The sequence below is a fragment of the Aythya fuligula genome, chromosome 2, assembly GCF_009819795.1.
Source record: "Aythya fuligula isolate bAytFul2 chromosome 2, bAytFul2.pri, whole genome shotgun sequence".
Classification (NCBI taxonomy): Eukaryota; Metazoa; Chordata; class Aves; order Anseriformes; family Anatidae; genus Aythya; species Aythya fuligula.
The window spans coordinates 5,525,912-5,545,141 of NC_045560.1; the positions used below are offsets into that span (position 1 = coordinate 5,525,912).

Genomic DNA, 19,230 nt, shown 5'->3' on the forward strand with positions numbered 1-19,230 from the left:
TGGAAAGCTGGAGGTGCTCCTGGAGGAGCTGGAAGAGGAACCAATTCCTCATTTGCTCCTTGAAAAGCAGCGGTAAATTGGAGAAGGTCTCCATGAACGTGTTTGTGGGGCTGCCTTAACCCCACAGACCCATGGCTTGGGTTGGAGAGGACCTTAAAGATCATCCAGCTCCAGCGAGAGCAGGTCGAGAGGAACACGAAGCGTGGGCAGAGCTTCCCCTGGAGCTTTGGTGGCAGGGAGCTTTGTGCCTAGGGAGGAAAGGATGAGGGCAGGGCTGTGGGGGGACCTTTTTCTCCTTCTTCCCCTTGTGGGGTGCCAGCCTTGGCCCAAAGGATGGCTTTTGATGGGGGAAACCAAGAAACTGGGAGGCTTTCTGTCCATGGTGGTTATTTGTACCTGAATAATGAAAACTCGGTCAGTTTTCTGGGATATTGTTCCCCTGTACCTTGGAAAACCTCAACCCTTACCCCATAACAAAATCTATGAATAAGCACGGTCAAAACTCGAGCAATTTCATATCTGAGAGCACTTCATGTTGCACTCCATCAACAGTAGCCAAGCACTTTGTGATCTCAGGCTGTTTTCCTCTTCTTCCCCTACACCAGAAGCTGGACCTGTCCTTTGTGCCCTCGGAGCTGAGCCGTCTGCTTTCATGCTGGGGAGAGACATTAGGGATGAGAGATTCTTTTTTTTCCTTCCCAGAGGCCAGTATTTCCCTTTCTATAGGATAGCCTTCGGCTGGTGACACCTGGTGTGTAGTGGCTCACTGAGAGGAGGTGACGGCGTGAACCTCGTAGGTAAAATTTTCAGAAGTCTGCTGCAGCTGGAAGCAGGTGCTTGGTGAGAGAGCATTTTATTGCCTTTGCCAAGGGGATTTCTGTCACTTCTTGCCTTCTGCTAGCCAGACAGAGACAGGTAGAGCATCCTAAAATATCTTTGAGCCCTAGCATGGTGCAGGCTGAGTGCTAGGAGTATTCCTGGATTTTTCTGTGGTTAGTTCCCACGTAGCCTTTTCCTTCTCACCCTCTTCAAACACCGTGTCTCGAGGGAGATATTTTCTGTACCCACGGAACGAAACCCCTCGAGTCCAGCTGCTAACGCTCTGTTTTTCTCCGCAGAAAGAAATTCAAGCGATGAGTCAGTGCCATCACCCCAACATCGTATCTTACTACACCTCCTTCGTGGTGAAGGACGAGCTTTGGCTGGTGATGAAGTTGCTCAGTGGAGGTGAGTGATCCCATTTACAGACCCAATAAAACAACGTCACAACTTGGCTGGAGCGCTCTCGTCTCCCTCCCAGGCTTCCCTCCTCCTTGGGAGTTAACACGCTTGAATGATAATGCTCAACTTCAACCCATTTGGCTCAGAAACAGCTTTTCATTTTATGTACACCGGTAGTAATGCCTAACTGCATGACTGGTAGTTTGTTTTAGCACCTGCTTTGCATATTTGATGGTGTTTTGTATGTGTTTGCTGAGTGACTCAGTTGAGTATTTGGGAGGATGTGACTTCAGACAGTGACAGGAGAAACTCAGGTACAGATGCAGCAGTTGAAACCATCCCAAACTTAAAAAGAAATGCAAAAAATTAAAAATCTGACCTGTGTCTTCTCATCTGATGGATCTGACGTGGTGTTTCTTGGATCACATTTACAAAAGCTTCTTCATTTTGCTCCAAAAGCCTAGGATAAAGTTTTGGACTAGAGAAGTATGTGACTGAGCCCACCAGTTCCCACGTTTCCAGTGGGGACTGTGATGTTTGCAACTCCCCTTGCAGGGCTGAGGGCCTGACTTTTTCTCACCTGGAGCTCAGAGGCAACCATTCAGTCTATTGATTTAACTTATTTACACATTGGCTGCCCTTGTGAGGAATTCAAATCACCCAGATTGCCAGCAGAACTGCCCCTGTGATGCCAGTGTGTTACAAAGGGAGGAGAAGATCAGGGTAGGAGCAGCTTGATTTGTGTTGTCTCATTCCTCAGAGCTGGGTTACCTGCCACTAGTTCTGGGTGACAAAATAACTGCGAGTGCTTGGGGCAATTTCAAACTGCCAGAGCCAGGGAAACATTCCCCTTCCCGGATTTATTGACTCAGCTGCTGTAGAAACAGCTTTTTTGAGAGAAAGAAAAGTTGTTTTTACATTTTCTCTATCATTATTGCCTAATTTGATCATAGTATTTTCCAGACTTCATGTTTAAGTTGCCGTAGAGGAAAGAAAGAGATTCGGGTTCTGGATGACAACTGAGGACTGTTGCTAAACCTTAGGCCTGTCTTGAGGAGGCTTGATTTTCCTGGCACCAGAGTGAAAAGGCATTGAAAGCTGAAAAAATCGTTTTCTTGCCTTTTTAAAAAACCTTCTTGGCTTCTCTGCTCTTGGCTTAATATCGTAGGCTGTAAAATGCCAGATGCTGATGTGGAAAAATCTGGCTCAACCTGTTGGCTTCTTCCACGAGAGCTCGCTAATGACCAGAAAACAGGCAGCTTTCAGGATCTTCTTTAGAAAACTCCCCAGTTCTCCTGGGGGCGGTCGGATTTCATGCTAGCTTGAGCCTTTTTTAAAGGCTTTATTAAGACCCATGTGCTCGTGTGTCATGAAGCAGTACCTCCTCTTTCCTTGGAGGGACCCTTAACGGGCGGGTCGTTAAGGATAGGATCGCTGGTTGTGTGCAGGAACGAATCCCTTGCCAATTCAGTGCAAATAATTTTGGGATAAGAAGTGTCTACGGGGGAAAACTTTCCCAACATGAAATGTTTCCCAACATTTTAGGGGTGCAGGACAGACGGCAGCAACGTTCTTGACCTTTTTCAGGAGGATTCATGGCCTCCTTGAAGAAAATGTGCAACGTTTTCGTAGTGGTTTTCTGTTGAAAACAAGTCGGGGTTAGGCTCATCCTTGATCCTCCAAATGTTGCTTCTGCTTGCCCTCACTTTTCTGTCTTTTTTTTTTTTTGGGGTGTAGCTGGAAAAAAAACAAAACAGACTCTGTGGTGCCTTGATAATGAAAAGATGGCCCAGAAAGGTAAAGGGCAGACTGGCAAATTGCTGGGGAATAACCAGAGCTTCAGCACCAACCTCTTGGTGGTGCGAAATGGCTGTCAGGGCGAGTCACCTTGAACAGGCTTCTGCATTATACAGCGGGGGTTTGACCCCTGTGCACATTTGGCCCTAAACGCGGTACTGCTGTAAAGCAGCCCTACCAAATCTCACCTTTTGTTTCTCACGTTGAAGCCCAGGGTCGTACAATAAAAGACGGGCTGATTTCTCACTTAAAACAAAACATTTGGGGGCTGGGGGAACGGCTGAAGTAGACTTTTGAGGGTGACCTGTTAGGATTTATGCAGGAAATACCTTGAGAGAGGTTTCCCAGCCTCTTCCAGCTTCTACTCTTTGCATGGCTGTACTTCAGAAGTTGCATTTTAGATGCCCTAGACAAGTTTTATGGGATAGCCCTTAGGATGGGACAAGAAACTTTTTTTATTTGGAGCTTTCTGAGTGAAGAGCTTTTCCCATTCACTTTTAATGAGACTCTTTCCTGTTGTTTTTGGGCCGGGTGATTTATGTCACGAGAGATGCTTTCAGAACTGCTTCTCATTCCTTTCGGCTTACTGCTTATCAGTAATACACGGGCCGAGTTTCGTGGTCAGCTGTCAGCCAGTGGGAAAAATAATGAGCTGAATTTCTCAACAGGAAAAAACTTGGGCTATTTTTTATGAACCCAAAAGGGGAAGGAAAAACAAAAAGGTGGAGCCTAACTCTTTTATTCCATCGAACTATTCATAGAGCCTGGGCTGAGATTTGTGCATCCCAGTGAGCACGTAATCAAATCTGTTTGATTGTGGTTTCCTACTTGGGATTTTTTTTTCTGGGTAAAAGTTCAGGATCTTACTGCTTCTCTTCCATCAGTGTCAATCGATGCTGGCGTGCGTTTTCAGGCCGCAAATAGTTTTGCTTACATGGATGTTATTGCTTTGATAAACAGTCCTGGATGCAAGCCTCTTTTTGTTGTTCTGAGGGCAGTTTAATTTATTTTCTGGGTACAGTCAGCTTGTTGAAAGCTTAACCTGGCCGTACAGGCAAATATTTCAGAAATATCTCCGAGGGGAGGTATCCCACGAAGCCAGAGAGCAGTTGTCCCAGAAGCTGGGCTATTTATCTCCGTTGGCACTGAGAAGAGGTGCTGGTGTGCCCCGTCCCTCTGACACCCTCCTTCAGCTCTGGCAACGTGAGCCCGAGGCAGATCTGGGAAGTTCTCTGCTGCTCGTTCCCTTCAGCAGAAATCGCAGCCTCCTTCCCTGTGGTGATGAAACCGTTTTTCAGGGAGCTAAGCTCAGCAGCGTCAGCTTGGCACCCCGGCCTTTTGGTCCGCTGTTAGTCCAAACTAAACCCCGATGGATATTTCTGGACAGCTGCTGAGCTGCTCTGGGCCTCGCTGACATTCCCATCTCACGGATTTCACTCGTGCCTTTTAAAGCTCTTTGATGCCCCGTCCCTCTCTCCGGGGCTTTTTCTGAGGAAGAGGAGCAGCTGTCCTTTCGTTCTGGTGCTTTTTCTGCCTGTGACCCGTTTGTTCCTCTACATTCTCCCTGGTTTGAAGAGCTCTCAGCTAACAGGGGGCCCTCGGCTGTGCCTAACTCCACAAAACAGGTGCTCAGAAGGATCGGCCGTCTGCTGCATCGCCCAGCAACTTTTACTGTCCCAGGCTAAATCAGAGGAGCCCTCCAAAAATATTTTCAAACTGTGAATTTGTTAAACGCTGACACGCTTCCAGATAGGGCTCTTGGATCTTCTGCCTTCCTGAAGGCTCCTCATTAAATCTGCTAAGGAGATTGGAATATTGGAATAGCTAAACCTTGCCTTTTTTCCCCCAAAGTTGAAGATTATCTAGGTCCTATCTCCCTGGTGGGGACCCGAGACATCTCGTCCTCCTTCTGCCGCGTTAATCTCTGATCATAACGCGCTGCTGCAATTAGGAGGGGCCAGACCAAAGCCACAGGTTCTTAGAAATCCTCGTGATTACGCTGAATTATTCTGTGAGGAGAGAGCTACGCCGTTCTGAGGCCCTCCGGAGGGCTGTTAATTTGTGTCTCGACAAATAAATTTCCAACCCTTAAGGATGGGAGAAGGCAGGAGGCTGGAGGGGCTGTATACGAGTACGGGATGTGGAGCTTGTATGGATACGTCCCCGTTCCTAGCTATAATAAGAGAAACATGAAAAATTAAGTTGTTTACTTTATTTTCTTCAGGTTTTCGCCTGTAAATGTCTCAGGCCTAACCGCAGTAGGCTGTCCTGCCCCCTTATTTTAACATCTTGCTGCCTGCCTTAATGTTGTCGTCCCTCGCAGGCATCCACACAAGAGCTCCAGAGGGAAAGGGGCAAGAAGTGGAAGTTCCCTTAACTTCCTCCCTCCGATATGCCTTAACCAGGGTTGCGAAAACTTCAAAAAATGAGCAAACCTCAGAAAACTCCCTAGGTGTCTTGGTTTGCTTTGTGTAACTTGTTCTTCCCTTTCCTTTCGAGCTCCGTTGCTGCCTCTGTCCTCCTCGGCCCCAGAGCTGCCGGCCGCAGGCGGCTGCGCTTCCTTCTTGAGCGTTTTCCTCCTGGCTTTGTCAGAGGCTGACGAGGTGCAGGTTTCGTTCTTGGCTCCGACGGCAGCCGGGCTCACCGAAACCGCTGCCTTCTGCTGAGAGGTCTTAAAGCAGCAGCAACGAATCCCAGTGCTCAAAGGATACGGCTGCTGAACATCTCAATTCCCCCAAAACCGGGTGGTGAAACGCCGGTGATTCCCCAGGGATGGGTTCCAGCCTGTTTGTGCCAGGCCTTTAAATGGTGTGCGTGTGTGTGGGGTGCAGGACAGGACCGCGTTTATTAGGGCTCACACAGGGAATGCTCTGCCTGATCTTCCTCTACAAGGACATTGCCCCCTGGTAAATTCAGGACGCTGCTTTGCTCGCAGGTTTCTTGTGTCTTCGTTGCTCAGATACTGCTGCCGTGGGTGGAAATGAACCCTTCGCTTCCGGAAATTAGAAACTGCCTTCTGAGGAGGGGGTCAGAGCTCATCAGCTGTTCCCTCACCGTGCCAGAAAGGGCAAGGCACGCCGCCGAGCTTCCCGTCCTGGGGGAGAGCAGCGAGGGGGGGATTTGTTCGTGTAATTTGAGCGGAAAACCACTTCGCTTCCAACTTCCATTCAATTTGCACGTGGAGACTGGGCTTCCTAAGCAGCCACGACGGGGTTGCGACCACAACGGGGTTGGTGATGGGTGGCACGACGCTGAGGCACTTCAGAAACGATCGGGCAACAACACGAAACGTTTCCTCGCGTCGCACGGCATCCTGTGGGCTTCCTGGCAGCGCGCTGCTCGGCGTGCACTCGAGAGGCAGGAACTTGTTTATAGCTGCATTTTTTCCCCATCAATCTCTAAGCATCTCCTCCTTCCCTTCGTGTGGAGTTTGGGATCGGTTGCTCATCACCAGGCTTCTTTAAACATCCTTATTAAACGGCAGCCTTGTTTGTGTTTACATTTCGGCTCCGCTTCTGGCTCTGCCCTCAGTCTTGTTTTGTCTTTTCCCGACGTGTTTCCCCTTCTGGGCTTGGCATGGCTTTTCAGTCAGCCCCAGCCAGGCTTCACTTCTTTTCTCTCCCAGCTTAAGGTTTAAAAAAAGACATTCTAGTGGGTTTTTGTCCTTAAAAACGTTGTGATAGCTGTTCTGTAATACCTGTAGCGTGTGCCTTATTTCTGCTGTTACCCTTCTCTTCTGGCCACTTGATTACGGGAGCTGTTTGCTTGCAGATTGTTCAACCCCTCTGCACACAGGGAGCACAAATCCACGCTGCAACTGCAATTAAGCAGAGATGCAGCAAAGTTCAGGTGAGCTTTTTCCTTCCCCAGCTTCTCTTTGAAGCCGGTTCGGAAGCTGGCTCAGAAACCAGCGCTGGGGAAAGTGAGAACATTTGCCTGAGCAAACAAGGAGGTGGCACCAAGGGAATCGCACGCTCAGCCGAGATGCTTGGGAATGACTGAGTTGGATATCTCAGGCTGATGCTGAAACACACTGCCAGCCTTGTAGTAGCAGCTGTTTTCCTCAGCAGTGAGATTCCCGTGACTTTGTCTTTGAGGGGCTCCCCGTTTAGTTGTGGTTTTCTCTTTGGGGGTATTCGGTCCCGCCGCAGCAGCTTCCTGAACCAGAAAATCACGAGGTTTCTAACCCTGCACTCAGCAGCGTGTGGAAATGAAGCTTGGCTGAGCTCTTCGTATCCCCCTGCGCCAACTTTTACAAAGTTTCCTTTGATTCTGGAGGCAGCTCCGACCTCCCCAGCTACTGATCCGTGTCTTGGGAGAAATACAACATCGTGTTGTGATGCCAGGAGCAAAACTGCTTTTTTTTAACGCGTGTAAACAAAACGGGGATGATCCCTACAACGCTTTGCTCACCAGGAAGGTGGCTCTTTGCTCTTCTGCTGCTCCCTGAGCTCAGCATTTCGCTGACAGCCTCGTTGCCCCCACTCCTTTTTCTGGGCTAAGCACAACCTCGGCTAACACGGGGGTTTTCCACCAAAGGATTTTCAGCACCAGCTGATCTGCCTCCTCCTGTTCCCCGAGCCCTTCGCAGGAGAAGGGAAACGTTTCTGAACCGAGTCTGCTGACAGCGTTGTGGGTGGGAGGAGGACAAAACGAGTAGGTGAAGAGCCGCATATTTTCGCTGGACTTGTACACAATCGACAGTTTGTTCCCCAGATAAAGGCACGTTTCAGAGGGAAAACCTGCAGAGTGGAAGAGGAGGGGGCTGGGTGGTTTTTTCGTAGGTGTCACAAAAATTCGTGCCCAAAATAAGAGCACCAGGGCTTGCAAGCACGGACTTCTAAAATAGGGATTGTGATGGGCTGAATCCCAGGTGAGTCCCCGTGGTGTCCAGGAGAGTCCTTTTCTTAGCCAGCCAGCCTAAAAGGTGAGATTTCAGTGAAGGATCATGTGCCCATGAACTTGTGGGGTGTTAAAAGCTCCACGTGAAGAAATATATAAGTAGAAACAACCTGAATTATGGCTGGGTAAAACCTTCGGCTGATGAAGACCCAAGTCAAAGCTAACCCAAAGGAGTGGTTCTGTGCTTGGACGGGATAAACAAAGGTGAAGAGTATTCTGACACGAAATATCGAGGGGAAGTTGTGCAACGGGACTTCTCTACTTCATTTATCTATGTTCTGTTTTGTTAGTGTGTGCTCAGAGCAGGTCTTTTGCAAATCCCACGAGCCAAGTGAATTTGTTTTGGGGACGAGGAAGCTGGAGGTGCCGGTCAGGGGAGCAGCAAGCGCTCAGAGCAGCTTCACTGCTGGCACAGGAGGGCTGCCAGCATCCTCCCCTGCTCACACATGGGTTCTCCCTTCTTCTTACCCTCCTTTTCCTTTCCGTTGGCTCTGACGCTCATCCCTTCATCCTTAAAGGATGAAAAGGACAAAAATTTAAAAAATTAAAAAAATCCCCTTGTATTTTTCAGTTTGCTTCAAGAATTTGCGAGGTGGAACTTTGTAATCTCCGCATTAACCAAATTCCTACGGCCAAGTTTCTCAGCATTTGCTGCTCTTCAGATGCAGAAGTGTTGTGTTTCCTTTCAGAGACAGTCCAGGCTGCATTTGTGCCTTGCAGTCGTGCCTGCTTTCCTCATTCTTTAACAACTTGTACTGCTAACACGACTTTGTGCCCAGATCTTTAAAGATCCTAGTGCTTGGCTATCCGGTGATGGAACCGTATAAACTCAAGGCTGAAGGTGCTAACTAGCACACGCCTGGCAAACAAACTGAGACATCCTGTGCTGGAGCTGTGGGAGCAATAAAATCAAGCTCTGTGTGTGCATCTAGACCGAAGATGATCTTCTCCAAGAGCCCAGTACCCAATATATCATCAAAATGGGACCTGGCACAAGAGATGTGTTCCTGGTCATTGATTCCGTTTGTTCCTGGCTGCAGCTCCGGGGGGTGGGTTGCTCTATCAAGCCTGGTTTGTCATGCAAGCTGATGTCATTCACACCACGGCTGGGAGAAAAACTAAAGGCTGATGTTTCTAGGGAAGGGGCTAAGCCATCCCAGTTCTGTCTGCAGTGAAGAAGTGACTCACTGTCAGAATTCAGCCCCGTTTGTTCTCTGTATAATTATTTCCACTTTTTTTTTCTTAGGGCAGTGCCGTCCCTTAGCATACTCATTTCTTCTTGCTGTTCCTCTGCACTGAGTTTATGAGAGCTCAGAACGAGGCTAATTTTATCGAGCTCATTGCCTGCTGCTTGTGAGTCCTGGCAGCCCCCTGTTTTTTCCATTTCCCCCTCCTGCTCCTCCAGCTGTAGCATCAGTATCTACTTAAAGCCCTTCCGAGAGGTCTGTGTGTGTGCACTTCACGTTTTGGCTTGTTCAAAGAACCTCTCAGGCACTTGTCATCCTGACCGTTGTTGCTTCCCCTCCCGACAAATTCCAAGAATTTGGGTACCAAGAGCTTATAAAATACCCTGAGCTGCGAATCAGTTCTTCTAGTCCACGCTAACATGTTTCGTTATTTTCTCTAGGCTCCGTTTTGGATATTATAAAGCACATCGTGGCCAAGGGAGAACACAAGACCGGCGTCCTGGATGAACCCTGTATAGCCACAATCCTCAAGGAGGTGCTGGAGGGGCTGGACTACCTGCATAAAAACGGGCAAATCCACAGGTATTTTACATTTCTCATCATCCTGAAATGCATGGCACTGAAACAGAGCAGCTGAGCACGTGCAGTCCCACCACACAGCCAGCTGTCAGGGTCTGAAAAGTGGAAAATAGAGATGGGAGCTTTACTGAAACTGCAAACTTGACTTTCTACACAGTAGCTGCTTCTTTAGGAAAGCCATGAGCAGGGTAAGTTTGGGTAAACTTCAAGATATCTAAAGTTCTTGTACAGAAAACCTCTTTTCAAGGGTCAAGCTCCAGCTACAATGAGTAGTTGTTAGAGCTGGTAAAACTTCAGCTGCTTTTGCTTCTTGCAGCGCTGCAGATCACGAAGAGCACTGCGTAAGAAACGTTGGGCAACTGAATAAAGAGCCCTTCAAGCCTGGTTCTTTTTTTAAGGCTAGCTGCAAGATCAACGTGACAAAATGTAAATTCGGGTAATTTCATTTCGAGGAGATGGAAACAGAATTAGAAGTTAAAAAACTTATTCTGTAGGTAAAAGCCCGCTGACTAATGGCCTGGGATTTGATGGATCGCTGAGACGCGGGTTTCTGTGCTGCTCTGTCATTTGGGAGGTATTTTTAAAGCATGTTTTCCTGTCCCCTGGCGTTTCAAGGTGTGGCGTGCTGTAGAGAGAGAGGATACTAAGTCAGTACGTTCTGCCATTAAAAAATAAAGACGCAATCCTAAGTATGCACTGAAAATAGAACCTACAGCTTGTGGGGAACATACATCATCCCGGCCCCAGGCTGCTGCTGGGAACAACAGCCTCTTCTTCCCTGGGAATTCGCTGAGCTCGGTCATCTTCTGGTCCAATGCCATGATAAGCACTGCTGCTGCTGTGCTGGAATAAGTTTCAGTCCGCTTGCGAGAGCTGCGCAAGAAGAGGTGACTTTATTTTTTTTCTTCAAAACGTTCTTTTAATTAGAAAATCCAAGCGGCATTTATTTCATAGTTTTGGTCAAACCGACTGGTCTTTGTAGATTGTTTGGGGTTAAAACAAACCAGAAGGTTGGAAACGATTTTGGAATCGTTCTTTTCCCTGAAGGAAATCTCAGATTTCAGCTTCCAGCCTCCATTAAAGCTCTGATCTAACAAGGACGGTTGTCTCCACTGAAGGCAGGTTTCATTTCCCAGCTGTTTTAATTGTGTTTTCTAGAATTGACTTCGGGCAGCCTAGGAAGCTAATAACAGAACAGAACATCTTGCTTGCTGAGCACGTGGTCATTTCTTGCACGAGTGATTAACAAAACCCTGCTCGTGTGTGATTTCCACTTGATTTGCTTGGCTCATCTCGTCTCATGAAACTGAAAAATACATCAGTTAAAGCAGCAGTAACGTCTTAAACCTGATTTTTTTGGTGAAGATGTCGCATGGTGATCTCTGTGCTGAAAGAGAGGTGCTTCTCCACGTGCCGTGCTGCAGTGGAAGAGCAGAACTGGTGGTTGTGGTGAGGACCGTACAAAGCGTATTCGTGGTTTTTTCCTTCCTGCAGTCAGCAAAACCGAGATGCTCGCAGGGTTCAGACCGCTTGCTCCGAAGAAAATGTGATTCAGATTGAATCACTCTGTGACGGACTGAATCCGACGTGCTGGGACTGCTCTTGTCCTGCACGTCGAAGCGTTTTGCTCTTATTTAGTAACGAAATCACCGCGGTTGTTGGAGCCGTGTCCTTGGTGCAGCTTAGGGCTGCTGTTGTGCATCAGCTTCTTTGATCTATTTATTGAGGGCGGCTCCTGCAGTAACTTGTAGGGTGATTTATCAGAAAAAAGCGTTCGGGTTGCTGCTGTACGTGGGAGCAGAGTGATCTGGGGAACTTTTTTATGCAGAGAAACCTGGAGCAGTGCTAATACTTGAGGCACAGAAGGGAAGTTGTGCGTGGGCTCCCTACCTGTGCCACGAAGGATGGGTTCCCGATTGGGTTGGCACTGGGCAGGCTGACGTGCCTTTGAGGGAGGAAACACGTTTCCTTTATGGAGTTAATGGTGCTGGCGTGCGTTTTATCCAGATGTGCGTACAGCACCGGGATAAACACAACTTAAAGCTGCACGAGGAGAGGTCCCAGCTGCACCGCATACGAATCTCTGTATGGTTTTCCTATTTTGCCTAACTCTAGGGGTCATAATACTGCTCCTGCCTGATGGGGAACGCAGGTGGGAGCCTCGTGGTGTTGCCAGAGATGCTCTCGAGAGGAAGTGTTTAAAATAACTGCGTTTTGGTCCCTGGGGGCAGCTTGGAGCTTCTGTCTCTCAAGGAAACGGCACCAGGGGACGGCTGAGCTGCGGGATCCGGTGTTTGCAGCACACCTCGGGCCGAAACCAGGTCAGCTGGGAAGGGGCAGAACTGAAGGGCTTCCTTTAACAACCCCAAAGCGAGCAGCAATCCAGCCAGGCACAGAGTTCAGCTGGGATATTTAACGTCAGGACCCGAATGCTGACCTCAAACGGGGACAGCTCCTTGCTGCTCTAAATCATCTGTCGGACCAGAGGGCGTGTATCTGACAGCAGAGAGGCTCAATACTTCTGAATTATGTACCACGTTAAATGGGTAAATGAAGTGAACACGTGGAAAACCGGCTTAATGACATTCTGCAGCTGCTGAATCTCACCCGGCCTAAGCTCGTCTTGAACTTAATGCCACTTCCAATTACGGTTTGGGGGAGCTGGCGTCGCGGGGAAGTGTAAATCTCCTGCCTCGGACGGGAGGGTAGCTGGGCGGTATTCTCTAGAGGAGATCCGAAAGCCAAATACGTAGTGAAAGCTTAAATTGTCATTTTTTTGTTTGCTTTCCTAATGAACAGCCGGAGCGAGGCTGAGCCCTGAATAGCTGCTGTTCAGCGCGTGTCTCCAAAGTGATATTTTTTGGCTTTCATCGTGCAAGGGATGAAAGGAACAGCACGAGGCCCTGTGGAAAAGGCAGAGGAGAAAGCAGAATAGGTTTTATTTTCATGAACCAGGTAACAAGAGCAAATGATCCCCATCATCCCCCCCCAGATCAGCACTGCCTCCTCTCTCAGACTGGCAGCTCTGCAGCCCCTTTGTGATTTTGTGTCACCCGGCGATCCCAAGGCCAATTTGAAATCCCAGTGACCCTGTTAACGGGTTAAGCACTCTGAAAGCTCTGTGTGAAGCCATCCTGCAGGGACAGACCCTGCTTGGACACGTTTGTGAAGTCCCCCAGGACCTGTGACACTGCGAGGGGTCGCTGCCAGGCTGATTTTATCAGGGTGCCTGCAGCAGGTGACACTCAGGGCACATCTCCCCTCTCCCCTCTTGGGCTCAGATTCCTCTGTGGTTTTGGGCTCAGCAGGTACCCAGCAGTTTAATGAATGACTGAAAATAAAAAAAGCAAAAGCACCCCGGGGGTAGGGTTTATTGTTTCAAGGGGCTCGTCGGAGGGAAGTTGAAAGCTTGTCCAAGTGCTGCTCTTTATGGGCAGCTGACAGCCCTATCACGCCGATTAACTGCTGCAAGGTCTCCGTGTCTTTCTCCCTATTTTTATCTCCGAGCTTATCTCCTGCCCGTGATTAGCCGTTGTGTAACCGAATATTTCGGTCCAGGTGCAGTGATACATTGCTGGAGTGGTTGTGTGTTGTCAGGTGCTCCTCTTGCAGCGTAATGGACGTGATGCTTGTTTTGCTGTTAAAACAAAAAAGCCGAGGAAGTTTTTAGGGTCTCATGCACTCGAAATACTGGCAGGGCGGTGATCCAGCTATTAATTTTTTCACTGCTATGCTGCTTGGGGCAGAGAGAGGTGCAGCAGCCCGTTGGATACACTCAGATCAGCTCGTGCTCCAGTACAGAACCATCTTTTATTTTTATTTATTTATTCCTTTTAATTCTTTATTCTTTTTTAAATCAGTTTGGCGAGCATGGGGACAGCAGGGTGCTGTGGCAGCTGTTGCGACGTAGCTTTGAAGAGACCCTGGAAATAATAATTCTCGATGTGTCCTTCTAGCAGATGCGTTAGTGAAACCAGAAGAAAACTTCACAGCCCCCCTCCAGCCGGGGCTGTAATCTTTTAGGGAGTGTTTCAGCAGTGAAATTTGGCAAGGAAAGACTGGGGGATAACGGGATGTGGAGCCTTTCCCCTCTAATTGCCAGGTTGATTTATTTTTAAGTCAGGCCACCAGTAATTTGGAAACCAGCTCTTGCTCAGCCGTGGGAAGGGGATTGCCTTGATCCGATTCACAGAGGCTGCCCTCTCCTACAGAAACTTGGCACCTCGGAGGTATGGGAATAATATCGTGTCCCCCGAGGCCGAGAAGTGTTGAGCAAAGGGAGGGGAATGAAGGTTCTGACTCCAGACCAGTATTTTGCAATCGTTTTATATTCAGGGCAGTGTGCTTTGGGTCTCTTCTCCCTGAAAATAAAGGATGGACAGAAGTAACCTTTAGAGGTGTTGGTTACTAAAAGTTTTGCAGCTTGAATTTATGAACTGTTGAGTAGCCAGAGCGATGGAAATGTTATTCTTGTGCCTGTGGGCTCCTCGGTGGGAAAGCAGAAGTGCTTGGATTGCACTCGGTGATTTTCTCCCCCAAATAAACACCTGGCTGGGCAGCGCTGCGAGCACAAAGACCTCTGCATCTCCCTGCTGTGTGCACCGCAGTCCTACTGGGCAGTATTGTGGGGCTTTGGCAAACCAGCCTGCTCTCCTGGTGGCTGTTTCTTCCACTGCATCATCCAGAAATTCATTGTCTTAAAAAAAAATAAAAAAATAAAAAAAAAATCCCTGTGGTTGCAAGGAGAAAATGAGAACCAGATGTAAATCCCGAATCCGCAGCCAGCCAGAAACAATAGCTCCCGTGGAGACTGCCTCTATCTGCTTCAAGGAAAACTGTCTCAGCCCCAAAGCCTGAAATCTGGCCATCAGAGTTCCTGGGGTGAACGTGGATTTCCTGAGGGAAGCAGGGCCCTGCTGCGGCTCCAGGCTGGCGGCAGCGTGGTTTGAGGTCCCTGTGCCTGCTTCCATGGGGACACCAGAAGATGGACACTTGCTGCATGACCCAGGTGCTGCCCCTGGGCTTTGTCACTGCATGCCCTGCCAAAATCGCTTTGATTTAGCCTAAAAAAAAACCCAACACACACACAAACTTTTCAGTACAACTGTTAGGAGCTGCGTTAAACGGAGATGGGCTTTTAGGTTTTCTGTCCCCTTTGTTCCATGAAGATAAGAAGTTAGGTGCAGAGAGTTCAGGAGGTGGACTCGATGCTCCTTGGGAGTCCTTCCAGCTCAGGTTCTCTGATTTTGGGAAGGAAAGGAGCAGGAGGCAGAGCGGGGCGAGCTGTGAAAGGTTCAGCAGCGCTTGTAGGTTCGGGTCAGTGAGCCCTACCTGAGCTGCACACTACACTAGTGTGGTCTCCAGCAGTTCCTGAGTTGTCGGGAGTATTTGGGTTGGACGTGGTTCAGGGCTGGTAATCTTCATTCCTGTCTGCAGCATTAGTTAGAGCAGGAGAAAATGTCACCCTCGCTTACCTTTTGCCTTTGCAGAACCCCAGTGCTGTTCCCATTTCCTCACAGCCACCCTGTTTGCAACATCTCCTGCCCCTGCTTTTATCTGCTGTGGGTTATTGGGGGTAGGTGACCCGGTACAGGCTCTTCAACATCTCTGCAGCAGTAGAGAAGTTGTTTAAGTCACTGATGTTCATCCATGTGTCAAGTGAGTAGCACTCTTCAAAAATTTGGCTTTGAATATTGTCCCCTGTGTCACGCAGGAGCTCCCCTGGCCTTCAGAGATCCCAAAAGCTGCATGTCGGGAGAAGCCTTAAGCCTTTATTCAGGCTACTCCAGTGTCTTCGTTCACATCTTATGCTAAAGCCTCAGAAATACTTGAATTGGCCGAGTTTGTGTGGTAACGTTAAGCACGCTCCAATTTCTGGTGCAGCCTCATGAAATGTTAACTTTAAGCGTTTACTAAATCAGATCACGTCCCATCTTGCGGAGTCCTTATCAGACTTCAAAGCTGAACGCTTTCAAACGCATTCAAGACAAAACCCCCACACGTCTAGGACAACAAACAGGGAATTGCTGGAGAGAAATAATCATTTTGTGAAAGTAAGGAAAGCGTCACTGAGATGGCCTGGGAGTGTCATGAGGAGTGTTTCTACTAAAAGGTGACTTTACAATGGAAACTCACCCCATTTTTAACTGCCTTAACTTTCAAAGTGGGATGAAATAAGGAGATCTTTCCTCTAAAATCGTCTTATTCTGGGTTTTGGAGCAGAAAGTCCAAGGGGCAAGTCTCCTGCCAGCACTGGGTGTCTCGGATTTCTCCCTTCTCCATCACCTACCGATGCTGGTGGCTTCGTGTGTGTGTAGCTACACACCCTGCTTCTCCTCCCTGCTGCCGTCCTTCCAGAGGAAGTCAGCTCAGGAAATGGAAGGGCTGAGGGGGTGAATTTATGGGAGAAATCCCAAATCCCCTGTGCTTGTGTGACGCCACCAAACAGCGATGTGCAGCGGGGCAAGCTCGTGAAACATCCTCAGGAGGAAGAAGCAGGGCTGTGGAGGTTTTTGTGGTTAGATCATCTCGGTGCTTGGTGGCAGGGCGAGGTGTAGTGCTTGCACCATTCCTTCATCTTCCTGAAGGAGCCGATCTGCCCAGAAAGACTTCTTAAGGTTAGTTTTCTGCCCCTGCACCGAGGAGTGGTTCAGCTTGAACGCTGATGGCATTCAGGCACGGCAGTGGGAGGCAAAGACTGAGGCAGACAGGATCTGTCACCGCACCACACCTCTGTTTGAACCATTACACGGCTCGTGAGCACGTGGGAAGAGAAGGAAAACCATCAAAAAAAAAAAACCATCACAGGAGCAAGAGGCGTAAGCTGGACATCATCCTTGGAGATAAAGGCGAGTTGCAGCCGCTGTGATAACGGCGTTTGACGCGGCGAGGCAGTAAGTGATGTGGCACTCTTCCCCCCACGCTGTCTGCCTTTGTCAGCCTCGTGCTGACTTAGCTCAACGTTTTCTGTCCTGCCTCAGCGTCTTGCAAGTCCTCGGAGCTATTCGGCTCGCCGAGGTGACAGCCCAGATTTCAGGAACATCTCCGGCAGCTTGCTTCGCTGCGCTCCCCCCTGTCTGAGCCGAAGCAGTGACTTAACCTGAACTGAATCGGGCTTCTGAGTCGTGGCTCCTGGGCCCCCAAACCTTGGATTTCAAGCAGCAGTCCACTTCTGCAGCACTGGAGGGGAAAAGTCCTCTTACCGATGCGAATTGGAGGCTTTAAAAATAATTCCAATGTGTATGAGACTTGAAATAAATCCTGGGTTTCCCTACGAGCTCTCAGCCTCCCTGCTGGTGCAGGTGAGTGCAGGGAGGAGCAGGATGCTGCTCTGCCCGCTCCGTGCTGCTGGAAGCCCTCTGGCGTTGGGTTATCTTCCCAAATCCACCCCTGCGGAGCTCAGCACCGCACCGTGCAGGTCAGTAATTGCATCTCACCTGGAAGTTTAATGCTTCAGGCTCACCCCTGGGGCAGGGAAATATTATATGGCTTTGCTGAGCGAGAACGGGAGCGCTCTGACTTCCAGCGCTTCCAACACACTTGTCTCAAACGTCTCCTATGTGAAGCTGAACGCGTTGGCTTTGGGGAGCATAAAAATCCTGCTGTGCCAAGCCTCGTTGCCATTTTGCAGCGCTGTCTCCAGTGATAAGGCGCCTCCTGTAACTGTTTGTATCCTGCCTTGCAAAGCAAGAAGAGGTAACGTAGGTAACAGCACTGAAACAACTCAGGTGGTTGATCGTGGGGAGAGAATGGTGCTCTTTGGTGTATAACACCCCAAATTGCTTTGTGTTTAACAAAGCAGAGAGCCTGTCCTGGAAGCGTTTTGCAAATTACTCGGAGTAACGTTGGCTGCAGCAATGGGTTGCATCCGTAAACACCGAGTTGCTCGTTACCGGTAACAGAAAGCAGTAATTCTTCTATCTCGCACCTTCTTTTTTTTTTAAAATGAAACTTGGCAGGACCAGCCGCGCCTCCTTCATGCCAAATTACGCGCTGCGGAGTTCAGCCCGTGAACGTTTCTGGGTGCAGTTGATGGAAATCACATCCAATGGGCAGATGACTCACGGCCACGCTGACAGCCAGCACCGCGTCCTAGAGGCACATACAGGCAGCTTAGAAGAGAAGGCACAGCGAGGCTTCATAATCAGGGCTTTTTTTTTCCTTTTTCCCCTTCACTTTGCAGTTTTCTTCTTGCTGCTGGGCTGCAGGAGTCCTGGCATGCCACGCTTTGCCCAGGTCCCTTACACATCCTGCCTTTTCAGCGGCCTTACATTGCTGTCGTAGTTGTAACTCTTGAAGAAGACTTCTGAGCACAGGCCAAGCGAATCCTTTCTGATTTCCAAACAACATGAAGAGGGTTATTCAAAAAGCAATAACTTGTCATGCTCCGTTGCTTTGCTGGCAAATTCTTCGAAGTCTGTGCTGCGGGGTTGTGCTGCGTACGCCGGCGCTGCGAGCTCGCAGCTGGCTGCTGGAAATGTCATGCTCCATTTCGGGGCAGCAAGTCAGCCTTTAACCCTAACATCCCTGCAGTGACAACACCGGGACAGTGCCAAGAAGGCAGAGCTGATCCCGAAGGATTTTAAGGGTTCGAGTGGGCTTTTCATAGAGGGAACAAGCCCGCTAGGATGTGGTTTCCAACCTAATTTTTTCTCCTGCCTGTTGAAAAATGAAATGAGGGCAGCGTGGAAGTGCTACACTTGCAACTGGAGAGCATCCCCGCGTTGCCTTCCAGGTCTCCTGTAGCTGGATGCTGATTTTGCTGGATCAGGGATCAATTTTGTTTATACAGCACCAAACGCCTGTGGCCCAGCCCCAGCCTGGAGGTGTTGATGTGATGCAAGTGAAACCGTGAGGTTGGGTAGCTCTGGGAAGCTGAACCAGTTCAGAATGCAAACGAAGGAGGCATTTCTGCCCTGCTGGGAAACCTTTCAAGGCTGAGGTGGTGGAGAATCAGGATTTGCGCTGGAGGGAGTCCAAACCCTTCTTCCCTGTTGGCGTGAAGTGCACGGTAAATAAAAACAAAGTCAGGATTTTGGGGAAAGGCTCCTGGAGGCGTTAGGAGAGAGGAAGGCGGCAGCAGTGGAGTGGGAACATCCCGAACGATGGGTGTGCTTGTTAAGCTACTGAAAAGAAAACATTTGCTCCAGCTTTCTGTAACTTCATCTAAAAGGTGATATAATTCCTGCTTCCCATTTCCAGTAGGGTAATTATGCCCGAGGCACACAGTTTACTCCGAACCTGTCAGCTCAGGACAGGGGCATTGCCACGCCAGTGGGAACTGCCTTCAGACTCCTGGACTTGGCAGTAACCGTGGCCTGGAGGGACAAAAACGTCTCACATTCAACAGGCGAGTTTCTGAGCATCTCCTGGAGAGGACAAACAGGAAACCACTATTCCCTCTCCCCTCCTCGTCGCTTTAAACCTCATTAATTTGTCTTAAGGATGGTTTTAAGGTGCCTAATCGGAGGGTCCCCACGTGCTGCTGCCTGATGGTCTGCTGTGGCTGCAGCTCCCAGCTGTGGGAGGAGGATGTGGAAAATGG

General features: G+C 49.2%; 1 protein-coding gene across 1 annotated transcript in view; it reads left to right on the forward strand.

Annotated features, from left to right (window-relative positions):
• Positions 1–19,230, forward strand: part of OXSR1 (oxidative stress responsive kinase 1) — a 65,223-nt gene that overhangs the window by 13,631 nt on the left and 32,362 nt on the right. Inside the window, exons 3-4 of the mRNA XM_032181442.1 lie at positions 1,119–1,227; positions 9,548–9,689. Coding sequence (XP_032037333.1) covers positions 1,119–1,227; positions 9,548–9,689 — 251 coding nt within the window. The remainder of the gene's footprint in view (positions 1–1,118; positions 1,228–9,547; positions 9,690–19,230) is intronic.